The sequence below is a fragment of the Cheilinus undulatus genome, linkage group 8 (assembly GCF_018320785.1).
Source record: "Cheilinus undulatus linkage group 8, ASM1832078v1, whole genome shotgun sequence".
Lineage (NCBI taxonomy): Eukaryota > Metazoa > Chordata > Actinopteri > Labriformes > Labridae > Cheilinus > Cheilinus undulatus.
The window spans coordinates 42,330,970-42,343,709 of NC_054872.1; the positions used below are offsets into that span (position 1 = coordinate 42,330,970).

At 38.9% G+C, this 12,740-nt stretch overlaps 1 protein-coding gene across 2 annotated transcripts in view; it reads left to right on the top strand.

The window, feature by feature from the left end:
• ntrk1 (neurotrophic tyrosine kinase, receptor, type 1) overlaps positions 1–12,740 on the top strand; it is a 121,029-nt gene that overhangs the window by 36,250 nt on the left and 72,039 nt on the right. Inside the window, exon 1 of one of the 2 annotated variants that reach the window (XM_041792551.1) lies at positions 8,280–8,476. The exons of the other annotated variant lie outside the window; for it this stretch is intronic. Within the exon in view, the coding sequence (XP_041648485.1) occupies positions 8,280–8,476 (197 nt within the window). Of the gene's footprint in view, positions 1–8,279; positions 8,477–12,740 lie in introns of those variants that run through there. 2 annotated transcript variants of the gene reach the window in all.

Genomic DNA, 12,740 nt, shown 5'->3' on the forward strand with positions numbered 1-12,740 from the left:
TATTCAAAAGGTAGACGTCTGTCTAATAAGTCTTTTTTTAAGGTTTTGTGTCATATTCTCATTGTGAAAAACTGTATTTGCAGTTTTCATGAACAGTTAGCTGTAATAATCAAAAGGCTTGAATACAATATGAATATATGAAGGTTTCCGTGTTGGATTAAGTTAAAAAAATAATGTTTCCACAGTATTTGTAATTATTTAAATGATGAACTGTGCTTTATTAATGTCATGGAGTTCAAAAGGTATTACCTGAGGACATGTTTTATAGCACAAACTAAGAGAGAAGGTCTCTGTATTATAATAAAAATAATTTCAATCTAGCAATAATACTTGGAGGAGGGCAAAAACATGAGAGCTGAATTTAAAACAAATTTGCCAGTACATTTTTATTTATTTGATTTTTTTTCCTTCACAAAAGAGCATGGAGGACAAATAATCAAATTAAAAGCATCCTCTCAGAGCTTTCAGCAGGGTCACAGAAATTAAAAAGGGCAGCAACATTTATAATAATAAATCCTTAATATCTATTTAGACAGGGTCATTGCTTTATGAGGAATGTAGGTGGGAGAATTATTTTAGAAATATGAAATTTGGGGACCAAGGATCCACTTTTCTTAGAAAACAAAGAGGACAAACATGAAACAGGGACTTCTAAGATTCAGTATAAGACTCTAATAAAGTATGGACACTTGAGAGAAAACTAGAAAATATTGGAACGATAGAAAGTAGATTTGATATTTTGTCTTAACTCTCAATTTTAGGTCCAAGTCTAAAAAAAATGAAGAGATGTCATCTTATTAAAAAAAGTTTAGTCAGAATTAACAAATTTCTTTTATTCATAGAGAATAATCTCCCTTTTTTGTCACATTTTGAATGTCAACTATTTCGCAGTTTAAAGGTCACATATTTTACCCCTTTAAGACAAGTTTATTTTGGTCTTAGGGGGTCCCCAAAACATGTCTGTGAAGTTTGTTGCTGAAAAAAGCTAACCCTTTAAACAGTTTTTTGCCTTATTTTGGATTTCTGTGTTGAACTGTATTGAACTTGACCACAAACAGGAGCTTGATTGGATTATAAAGGAAATAAGGGAACAGTAAAAGAAAAATAAGAAAGAAATTGATTAATTAAAGCTAATTATGGATCATAATTAACCCTAACAGCCCTGGTCCTGAGCTGTTAAATTTGCCAATCTCTTCACTCAACGCTTGTATGTGTGTTAGCAGGTTACACCAGAAAAAGGTCTATATAGCCATCTGAAAGAGGACATATCACCATCTACTGCACGTACGAGGACACAGCATTTCCCAGTGAGTCGATTCTCCTGCTTTGCATACATACTCGGAATTGGACAGCACTCTAGTTAAATGGGCTGCAACCATACCTTGATTCAATGGTGCATGTAAACATAATGCATGAGAGAAAGTCATGTTAAAATGACCTGCCTTGTTATAGAGTGTGCTGTGATTGGTTTCAATAGGAGACAGAACACAGCTAATAAGATCCTATTATATAAACTAATATCCTGTTCTGCACACATGAGTCAATGTACAGCAGCCAGGAGCAACACGGCCTACATACTAACATGGCAGCTGCATGCATTTACCACTTACCGTAGTGTAAGAGCCTTTCCTTGTACTTGGTCCAAAAGAGCTTTTACTCACCAGCTCTCTCTCGTCTTTCTCTCTCCCTCTTTATTTACTCTCTCTCTCTCTCTCTCTCTCTCTCTCTCTCTCTCTCTCTCTCGCTCAGATGCTTGGCTTGTATATATATATATATATATATATATATATATATATATATATGTATAAAATTGATTGATTATTGTTTAAGGGTCTGACTGAAGTGCAGCCTGTCTTGGCTCTTCCTTATAGTGAGTGTTTAACTCTCAACATGTGCACTTACAACACTGTGTCAGTAGATTTATTCACTACAAGCGCTAACAGAAATGGATCCATCAGCTCTGACAGAAGGAAAAGTTTTCAAAAGAAAGTCCTCACAGAATATGACCGTACCAGTTCACTGTACAGCAGTTCATTGAAACTTGTGAGTAGATGGCATCCTCTAAATGCTGTTGAAATGACAAAGAACTGGACCCCATTACTGCTATGCATTAATAATGATTTATATCTAATTTGGGCATTCCAATAGGAAGACATAGTGTTGTATGAAGCAGCAGTGACATCAGTCGTCCGCTCAGGCACTTCTGTTCATCAATATAGTTGGAAAGCAACTCTCTGCATTTCAGGTGCAGTTGAAGTCCAGTTAGCAACATTAATGGGATATTTTGGTATTTTTTAAATAGGGTTGCATAAGGCAAAAGTTTTCAAACTTTTCAGCCCGTGACCCCCAAAGTAGAGGTGCCAGAGACTGGGGACCCCACTGAATCTGAAGATGGTTGAACACAGCCATGCACATTCAAGAACAGTCATGTGGCAACAAGGCCGTCCATAAGGGGGGATAAAGGGGAGAGCTCTCTGGGGCCCAGCCAAACTGGGGTCCATGAAGTCAGCAAGCTCATGGCCCGTTGTAAAGTTAAGCTGTGAAATCCATATTTTATTCTTTTTACCTCAAAGCAACATGTGTCTTTTTTATTCATTTGTAGCATAGTCTATAGCCATCTAAAGAAATGTGAATCCCTTTTCAAAGAAATAGATCAGAAATGGGTTAGAATTGGCTGAAATGGTTAAGAAAGTGGTGAATGGGAGTTTAAAAGTTGCAAAAATGGATAAAAAGTGGCTAAAATTAGATAAAAGTGTTAAAATGCCAAATCAGGCATAACAATTGATAAAAGGGGTTAACAGTGGCAATATTGGCTTAAAAGTGGCAAAAATTGTTTTTAAATGGCAAAATTGGGTGGCAAAGTTGATGAAATTAGATTAAAAAGTTTGAAACCTGGTTTAAATGTGCAATATGGGTTAACTGAGGCAGAAAGTGGAAGAAATTATAATGAGTGAATAAATTGGTGTGGCAATAATAGGGCGATAGAGGCAACAATAGGCAAAAGTGGCAAAAATGGGCAGAAAAAGTGGTGGAAGGGGTTTAAAAGAAACAAAAAATGGCTTAAAAGTGGGAAGAATGGGTGGAAAAGGGGTGATATTAGATTAAAAAATGGTAGAAATGGGTTAAAAGTGGCACAAATTGGTGGGAAAAAGTGATGAAAAGTGGCAAAAATTGATTATGTGGCAAAAATTAGTAAAAAGAAGCAAACATGGGCACAAATTGTGTAAATTGATGAAAAGTGGTAAACAATAGTCACTGAAAATTGGTTGGGAAAAGTGGCACAAATCAGTACCTTCAATATTAGACCCAATAACATTTTTACACATTTTTTATCTCCCAAGTGAGAACTGTTAGCTTGGATGCTAGCACCAATCCTACTGATAAAACACTCATGCATTGACATTATCAATAAAAATTGACATTACTTTGATTTCAGCATAAACCTCACCAAATGACCATGTTCTCATAAATTTTCATAAAAATTGGTAAAACTTACAGTTTGAAATCATTTATAAAATATTCTTTGTTTTTTAAGGCATCTGGTGACCTCCTCTCAGCCTCTCATGACACCCAAGGGGATCCCGATCCCCACATTGATAACCTCTTCCTTATACAACCAGATGTGAAAAAATACCAAAATATCCCTTTAACACAGCACAATTTTGGCTTTGCTTGCCGTTGCCATAGAGACGGTTATAATTTTGTATAGAAGTGACATCAAACAGTAGAAAAACGGTGTGACATTAAATGCCAGAACTCTTAAACAACTCTCCTGTCCACACATCAGCTTATATTTATCTTCACCCTATGAAAGTGGGTTTCTGAAAACACTGTTTATGTGTGTATGGAAGGTCAGAATGCTCAGAAAACCTTGATTTTGAAATATATTGGCCTACGTGTGGACCCGGCCTTAGTCTTAAAGATTAAAACATGATATTCAGTGCAGTGTAGTTGCTTAGGGCACAGGAAGATAGAGGGAAATCAGGTTACACAGGCTACATTTGCTAGTATGATCCATCAACTGATAGTTTTGGTCTTTCTGGAGATTCCTCCCTTTATCTTCTCATCTTAGTGTTAGGACTGATCTCATATGGATATGCATGGTGCTCATATGTTTGTCAGCGTGCATGCTGGGTAGATAGAGGAAGTAGGAGGCATGTGATGCAGATATGGCCGCTAACATGGTCAAGTCTTTATCACAGGATGTAACAACCGCTGCGTCTGTTCCTCTGAGTGGAGATCTAACCCGTGTATTTATCTCTAATGTGACAGAGGGAGATTGATTCAAAAGCCAAGTGTCGCAATTAACCCCTTGCATGAGCATCAATCAACATAATGCATAAAAACAGTAATCGAATTAAATACCCAGAGAGAAATGAGGTCATAATTATCCCTCAGATGTCTGCTACCACTACATAAAAGAAAATTGGCTCATGGGAAATAGGATTGTCTGTAGGTTCAAAGAACAGACAGCGATGGAGTAGAGTCCAGTAATTCAGTACACAGACGGCTGATGAAATCATTTGGTTTTCACGAGGAAAAACGACGCTCTTACTTCAGAGATTTTGAAATATCAGCCAGGGTTTGTTATGAAGAGCAGTCCATGTAGAGTTGTTTTTCATCCTGAAAGAATAAGAGTTGTATTTTTCATCTAGGCCTCTTCATTTATTGTCTTGTGCTCATCTTTTGTTTAAAAGAGGAACGCTACAATGGACGTTCTGTGATGTCTGGCTTTATAAAGCAAACATGAACCTCTTGAGGAAGCTAATTGTGTGTGTGAACAATGCATGTGAATAATCTGATTGGTTATTGTTTATGAGGACTTAGTGTGTGTCAGTGTTTCATGGTGAAGATCCTTGAAGAAAACAATCAGGATTCAGCTTTAAACCTTTCAGAAACTTATTCAAGTTCATTCAAAAGAGTATGGGGGTTTGTATTTGTCTCACAGTTGCACAGATGCAGAAAAATGTAAGCTGATGAGAAAAATAGAAGAGCTAAGACAAGGGTTTTGATGATGACTACAAACAAAAGATGCTCAACAAGCTAAAGAGACCAGTGATTGCAGACCTTTTCCCTCAGAGACCCTGCTTCATGTAAAGCAGGGTCTCTGAGGGACCCCATGGAGCACCTTTGGGATGAACTGGAGTGGAGATTGCGAGTCAGGCCTTCTCGTCCAACATCAGTGCCTGACCTCACAAATGCTCTACAGAATGAATGGCACAGATTCCCACAGAGACACCCCAAAGTCTTGTGGAAAGCCTTCAAAGGGGCGTGGAGGCTGTTTTAGCTGCAAAAGCGGGCCAACTCCATGTTAAAGTACAGGCATTTGACTGCAATGATATTGCAGTCCTTGCTGGTGTAATGGTCAGGAGGCTGAAGACTTTTGTCCATATGGTGTAGTTTGGACACCTTCTGCATCTTAACCTCTTTTCTGGTTTTGCTTCAAATTCTTATAGTCCTGTTTGACCCCAATACAGGATTTTTCAACAGGAATTTTAGATACTAAAGCATAAATACTATTTATCATGATTACAATAAGGTGTATTGTACTGTATCGTACATCATATTGATTATTAAATAATGGTAATTGAAGCAACTATAACGTGTGTGCAATGGAGATGGAGAACTTGCTAGGCTTGATAATCTTAACATATATTAGAATTTTGAATAAGCTTATTGTGGAACCATGCTTCATATTTGTTATTCTTCTTCCCAGTCAAAGCTTCCCATTGAGTCCTTCATCTTTGAGCTTGTCAGTCTGAGCTCTCAAACACTTCTTCCTCAGATAAGTGTCTTGTCCCTCTGTTCTTTTTGCTGAGCTAAGACCAAGAAAAAGGGGTGTAAAAGGAAGAGTAATTAAGCCACCAGATAATCCTGACGACAGCAGCAAAAATGACGATTCAGCTTATGGCCAGTAATTGTGGTCGGGACGCTTTGACCTTACTCATGTGCAGAGTGACTAAGAGGGGTGGGGGTGGGGCACAGTATTAGTCCCAGGGGGGAGACAGAGGCTCCGCTCATGTAAAGAACATATATGTGATGGACAGTGTCGGGTCTCAGCAGTGAGTTCATGTTAGCAGTTACAGGATTAGAGACTCTGTCAGTATGAGAGCTCACAGGGAGGCATGCTTTCATTTAGTTTAAAAGCTCACTTTGTTCTGGTGGTGTGGCTGAGAATATCTTTTCATTTTATCTGGAAATCATCCAACGTTTCATCACCCTGACTTGCAGTAACAGTGTGGTTTAACTTCTAGGGAAGTGACAAAGCTATTTATTTATGGAACCTTCAACAGAAAATAATGAATGCTCTGACTAGAGATTATACGTGTCAGAAAGTTTGAAGTAACACCGGTTGATCCAAATTTATATGACAATGAATTAATTTAACCTTTTCTAAAAAAAAAAAAAAAAAAAAAGACAAACAATCTTAAACATAAAAAATAAATAAAAAAACAAAAATACCTCAAAACATTCCCCAAAAATTTCAGTGAAACTTTCTGAAAAAACTCAAGATTTAAATAAAACTTGCCCCTAAAACTTCCAGTGATAGACAATAAAAGTTAAATCCTAAAAATGTCAAACAAGATCCCCAAATTTACACAAAAGTACCTACAAATTTCAATGCAAGTCCAACTAAAACTGCAAATCAAATGTACAAAGCAAAAATTTTAAAGCAAATTCCACCCAAATTCTCAGTCAAATTTCAAATAAATGGCAGAGAAATGTAATGAAATTTTCAGTCACATACTCCAAACAAACTTCCTTAAACATCAAATAATATCCAAGAAAACTTCAAGGCGAATTCCCCCTCAAATTTCCAGTCAAATTTCCCAAAAATCAGTTCAATCTGTTCAATTTCAACTTTTAGGTTCTTTTCCATGAAAGTACCTAAGAGTTTCAATGAAAAATCTCATTGAAAAATGCATCTCAAATGTAAAAAGGTATGCCAAAAAAATCATAAAATTTTCTGAAAGTTTCAAAGCTAATTTTCCCCCAAAATTTCCAATCAAATCACAAATAAACTCCATCAAAATGTTATGGAAAATTAACATAAGTATCTAAATAAATATCACAAAGGAATTACCTTAAACTTCCAATAATAACCAAGAAAAGTTAAATCCTTAAATAATTCTAAGAAGTTTCCAAAATTTCCACGAAAGTACCTAAAAATTTCAGTACAAGTTCCACCAAAACTGCAAATCAAATCTACAAAGCAAAAATGTCAAAGCATATTCCACCCAAAATTCTCCGTCAAATTTCAAAAACATTCCAGAGAATGTTATAAAAATTTTGAACAAATACTCCAAACAAATTCCTTTAACCCTCAAATGATAATCAAGAAAACTTAAAGGGAAATTCACCCTAAAATTTTCAGTCAGATTTCCCCAAAAATTCAAATCAGTTCAATTCCGACTTTTAACCACTTTTCTATGAAAATGCGTAAAAGTTTAAATGAAAAATCTCACTAATACAAACCCCCCAAAATTTCATGAAAATTCCTGAAAACTTCAAAGCAAAAATTTCAGTCATAACAAAAAAATATATACATAAAAGATAATGTAAATTTCTAAACAAATACCTCAAAGTTTTTATGGGAAAGTTTTAGAATTTTGTGTGATGACTGAATAAAAACTAGTTCTCTGTGAGTTCACAGTGTTGATTCAGGGTTTATTGCACTGTATTTTTTCACAGAATTTACATAAACCTCTGACCTAAGTCTCAACAGTCAGGAACCTTCCAATGATCAATTCTTCCTGTACAGGCATCCATTCATCATGCATACAGCGGGATGTTTCTGCAGCCGTGTTAGTGCCAGTATGAGAGCGCTGCTGCACACAGGAGTCCTGACTTGTTGGCTCTGTTACACCTCGAGCTGTCGGTGGGCCAAGAGGGCTGATGAGATCTCGATCGCCATCTCCTCCTTCTCATCATCATCAACAACATCCCTCCAACCCCTCCCTCTCCCCCCCTCTGAGGTGTCTGGTGACTCTAGCCCCTCTTATCTTGCCCCTCCCTTCATCCTGGAGGAGAGGAAGAGAGAGAGAGAGGCTGCAGCCCACTACCACCATGTCCCCAGAGGCCCCTTGCCTGCCTGCCTGCCTGCCTGCCCCTCCTGCTGCTCACTACAGCTGTGGCTCAGCACCAGACCCTGACACCAGCTGGGATCTAAAGCTCGCCAGAGGATCCATGAGAAGAGCCTCTCTTCATTAGGTGAACTCCACAGACACTCAACTCCATCTACAGCTGCCAAACAACCTCTCCTCTGGTCCTCTACGAGCATGGCCGTGGCACCCCGGGCCCCGGCGCTCACCCTGCCCCTGGTGCTCGCCCTGCTCAGCCTGGCACCAGCACCCACACTGGGAGGCTGCCCATCTGCCTGTCGGTGCTCTTTTGCCATGCTGCAGTGCCTGGAGCCCGATGGTATCACCAGCATCCCGGCACTGGCGCTGCAAGAGAGCGAGAATGTGACAGAGATGTGAGTATGGAAAGACACCTGCTCTGCATGTGCTTCATGTTCAGATGAACTATATCAACTATCATGATTACGATGGTACTCTTAGCTTGATTTTCTGTGATGCTGTTGAGTGAAGCACTTTTGGTTGAAGCTGAATAAGTTTGGAGCATCTCAGTGGCAGAGTTCAAGTAATTGCTGCTGCTTTCAGATATGATCTTGGTGTTTCAGGTGAGGATAACATTCGCATTGCATGTTTATTCCCATAGTTTGAGAGTGCTTCTAAGTCCATGACCATAAGGGCAGACATCATAGATATTAATTCCATGTCATTATAAAGCTTTTACATGGAGCCAAATAGAAAAAAGTACATGGAGTTGCTTTCCCTCATTTAACTAGAGACGACAGGTGCTTCTGTGCATTCTATGGGATGCCAAGTTTCCCTGTTTTGGGTTTAAGTCATAGCCCTGTTATCGTTCATTAAGTTTCTTTTTCTAGTTGCACTCATGTTGCATATTCTACTTTCTTTGGTCTGTTTCCAGATAAAGTTTGTTTAAGGGATGCACGGACATCAGAAGTGTATTCATATCAGGTTTCAGTGCCAGTACCAAGCCTAAGTGCTCATACATGTACTCTAAAAACGTTGCAAATTTTGTATGTGATATCATTTCACAGCATGATTTTTGTTTTTAAAGTGTAAGTGAACCCCCTGCTCAAAGCTAACTCCGCCCACTTCAGTAATTAAAAAAATGCACAGAAAGTGAGCAGTTTGGTACTGAGAGGAGGGAGGGGAAAAGGTTGGGGTTTCCCAGATGAGGCAGGAGTGACGGTGACTCTCCTTGCCAGTAAGTCCCACAGCACTGCTGCCTCAGAGTGATCTTTTGAGGTGGATTTCCCCCTCCAGAGTGCCCTGAAGCAGGCTGTTGTGTGGTGGTGGACCGTGGTGGTCCTGAGCACTTCCTGTTTGAGCCGTTGGCTCCAGCACCGGCGTTACTCAAGCTGGAGCTCTTGGAGCCGAGGCCGTGCCGGTGCAGGAGAGGATGGGAGTGGTCTCTGAGTGGGAAAGTTGGTTAGAGGCGGTAACATTCTAACCTTGAAACAGATGGATATGCCTTTTTTCATGTTTCTAACTGGCAAATCCATCTCACAAAGCTCCCGTTGGAACCATTTGGGCCTGGTTAGAAAGTGACAGGACCAATCAGCATAAGGGGCAGTACTTTCGGTGGGGGGCGTAGTCGTGACGTAAGTAAACAGAGACAAGAAGCCGGAGCAGATATGGCAGAAGACAATAGCGTGGATGCTGCTAAAGCATACGTTTTATCAGAACTTGACAACATTTCTTCATTAAAAGAAGAACAAAGAACAGCATAGAGTTATTTTCTTTTCAAAAATGACAAAAGTTGTGTACCGACATGTCTACTGTCGCAATGGTTCACGTTATGCAGTTCTGTATGGAGTTTACTCCTTGGATAGGGGCACAGCTTGGTAGCAGCCACGTCACAGGTTTTGTTGCTCTGATTGTCCCATAAAGATGTGACACAACTTTTTTTTTTCAAAGGTGCTGCCCTTTCCTACACGCTGTCTATGAAAGGTTTCCTGTCAGGTTAATAACGTTCTACCTTTTACGTAAAGTTTGTCACATAAGCCCCGCCTTTTCAGAAAATATGTTTCAAAGCAGATGTCTGTTTGAGCTTATTAAAAGCCATAAAATGCAGATTTTTATCAGTTTGATGCAAATGTCAGAAACAACACCAGCATTGGTATGTTTTATCATAGTCCAGTCAGACACTTCAGTTTACACATGAAAAAAAAAAATGTTTAAGTGTTCACTACTTTATTTATTTATGTAGCTTGGCAAGTCTGCCGTTTGGTGGTATTTTAGCAAAAATTTGGTTGCCAGAAGAAAACTCACTGCGAATTATGCGATAAATTATCAATTGGATAGTTGAGGAACATAAATGAACATTCAACATAAAAATGTCAATGAATCGATAGTTTGCTCTATGCAGACTTCTGACCCTAGAACAGTGTATGAAAGAAAGGATTTTTATCAAATTACTGCCGAAAAAAATTAGGATTTTATGCATGAGGAATGAAAAAGTATAAAGACTAAAACACAACACTTCTGCTCAGTTTTATTAAGCTTAAAAAGCTTGATTTATGCTTCTGTGTTTACAAATCCCGAGTCTCTTTCAGCGTTAGCAGGCAGCTCCAGATGCCACCTGTAGTGAAGTCAATCTGCTGCTATTTGAGACTCGTCCACATGGCAGTAATTTAGTCACACTGGTCACTGGAAATCAATTATGGATTGCTGCTGACAATAACTGGCAGAGAGTGATGGGAATTCTTGTCCAGACATATAGTTAGCCGGTGACTGTGGCCTCAGGGTCTTTTAGATGATCTCAGTGCCAGTCACTGTATGTTATTGTTGAGGAAAGCTTGCTCAAGATTTTGTTTCATATTGAAAAAGCCAACTTTTTTACACCTTGCTTGCTTCAGGATACAAATCTCTTATAACTGTGATAGAGAATGTGAGTGATTCAGGCAATGCAACTTTATTTTTTGAGCTCTATTCGTTCTTATAGCAATTCAGAGTGCTTTACAGAGCCACAAACAGAGCAAATAAAAGGAAAAAAAACATTTTAAGGTCTTTTTGGTAATATAGTGCATTCAGGAATGTGTTTAACATAATCAGAGGTCATAAAATGATTGAATCATTTAACGATGATGAATCTTATTTCTTTGTTACTGCTGTATTGTGAGGGGGAAAATACATTTGAAAAGCACTTGTAAACTGTTGAAAAATTCTTTTAGAATATTTTTCTATGAGTTTCAAAAACTGATTCATTTTTCTCAAAAGCATCAAATTGACAAGACCTTTAGGTGTCATGTATAAGAGGCTCTACAGTAAAAAACCCAGCTTTATCAGGACAACAAAGTTGTTTTATTATGTGGAGATACGGCTCTCTTACCTTGCAAAGCGGATGGATTTGCCAGTCTGTCATAAGGCAAATCTTACAGCTCCAATCCACAGTGTTTGTGCCGTACTGAACTGTCAGTACAGCTGGTATCATTTGAGGCGAATGAGGTGGTACCTGTGGGCAGGGTTTAAGTATTTGTTGTAGCAAGAAACACTACATTAAAAGAAGAGTCAGGAGTCAGAACGAGTTGAATGCAGCCTTGACGTTATGTTTATTACAGGACAATGGTACAAGAGGGAGACCCCAAACCTCTATGATCACATGCTTTTTATATCCCCGAGCCTAAGTGTAGCTACACACTCGTAAGTGTACAACACACACACTTCCTGATAGCTTTCAACATTCCTTTAACAAACACTTACTGGAAATAAACAATGGTCCAGTAAACATTTCCTCCTTAGGAACTTTCCAGGGCTGAGCCAAAGGCTGGGGACAGCCAACCCTTGTATGAGTGTGATATGTTTAGGTGCAAAACACAATATACTTATATGCAAAACTTAATACCTCCACATTTACTAGAAGCTGATAGAAATGGCTGCTGCTAGTGGGTAGCAATTAGCTCGGATGTAGCAGCAAAGAACCACACTGAAAGCTTTTTATGATGGAAAACGTGTTCTTGCTCTTCTGCCGACCTGCTTCGGCATGATGAGTTTGCTAGAGGGGTTGTGGTGTGAGTCTGTATGGATCCTGGTGGAGCGATTAGCTTGGATGTAGCCACGTCTGCAGTCTTAGCAGAATCTCTGGCCTCTGATCAGGGCTGTGCTTCATTGAGAAGCACTCTAGATCTACCAGTGTGCAAGGTCACTTGCCTTTGGTTGGAGCAAACCTGTGGCCTTCCAGAGGGCGACTCAGCCATTCTGTGTGGGTATTGTGGGTAAGATGGCGTATACAATAGCTACTACCACTGAGGGGATTAGCAGTAAAAAAGGTGCTTAATCAGAATGGGGCGTCAGTTCTTTACTAAAAATTCTGAAAGAAGTAGATGCAATTTCCCGCATTCAGGTGCATTTTATCATGTTTTTAGAACGAAAATTATCTTCCTCTGTCATTGTTTTTCCTTGGAGCCAGCATGGTCTGCAATTACTGACTACTATTATGTTCTGGTGTAATACACAGAGGACTGACACTGACAACTTTTTTGACACTTTATTCTCTATTTATTTAAATAAAATTTTTATTGTATTTTTGCATCTGATTTTTAGAAATTAAACTTGTTTTGGGCTATGTAGCAAGCACTAACCTACTCTTTGCAGAAAAAAACTGCCTATCACCTTTCAGCACTCACCTCAGCAACAGAGCTGTCTCCA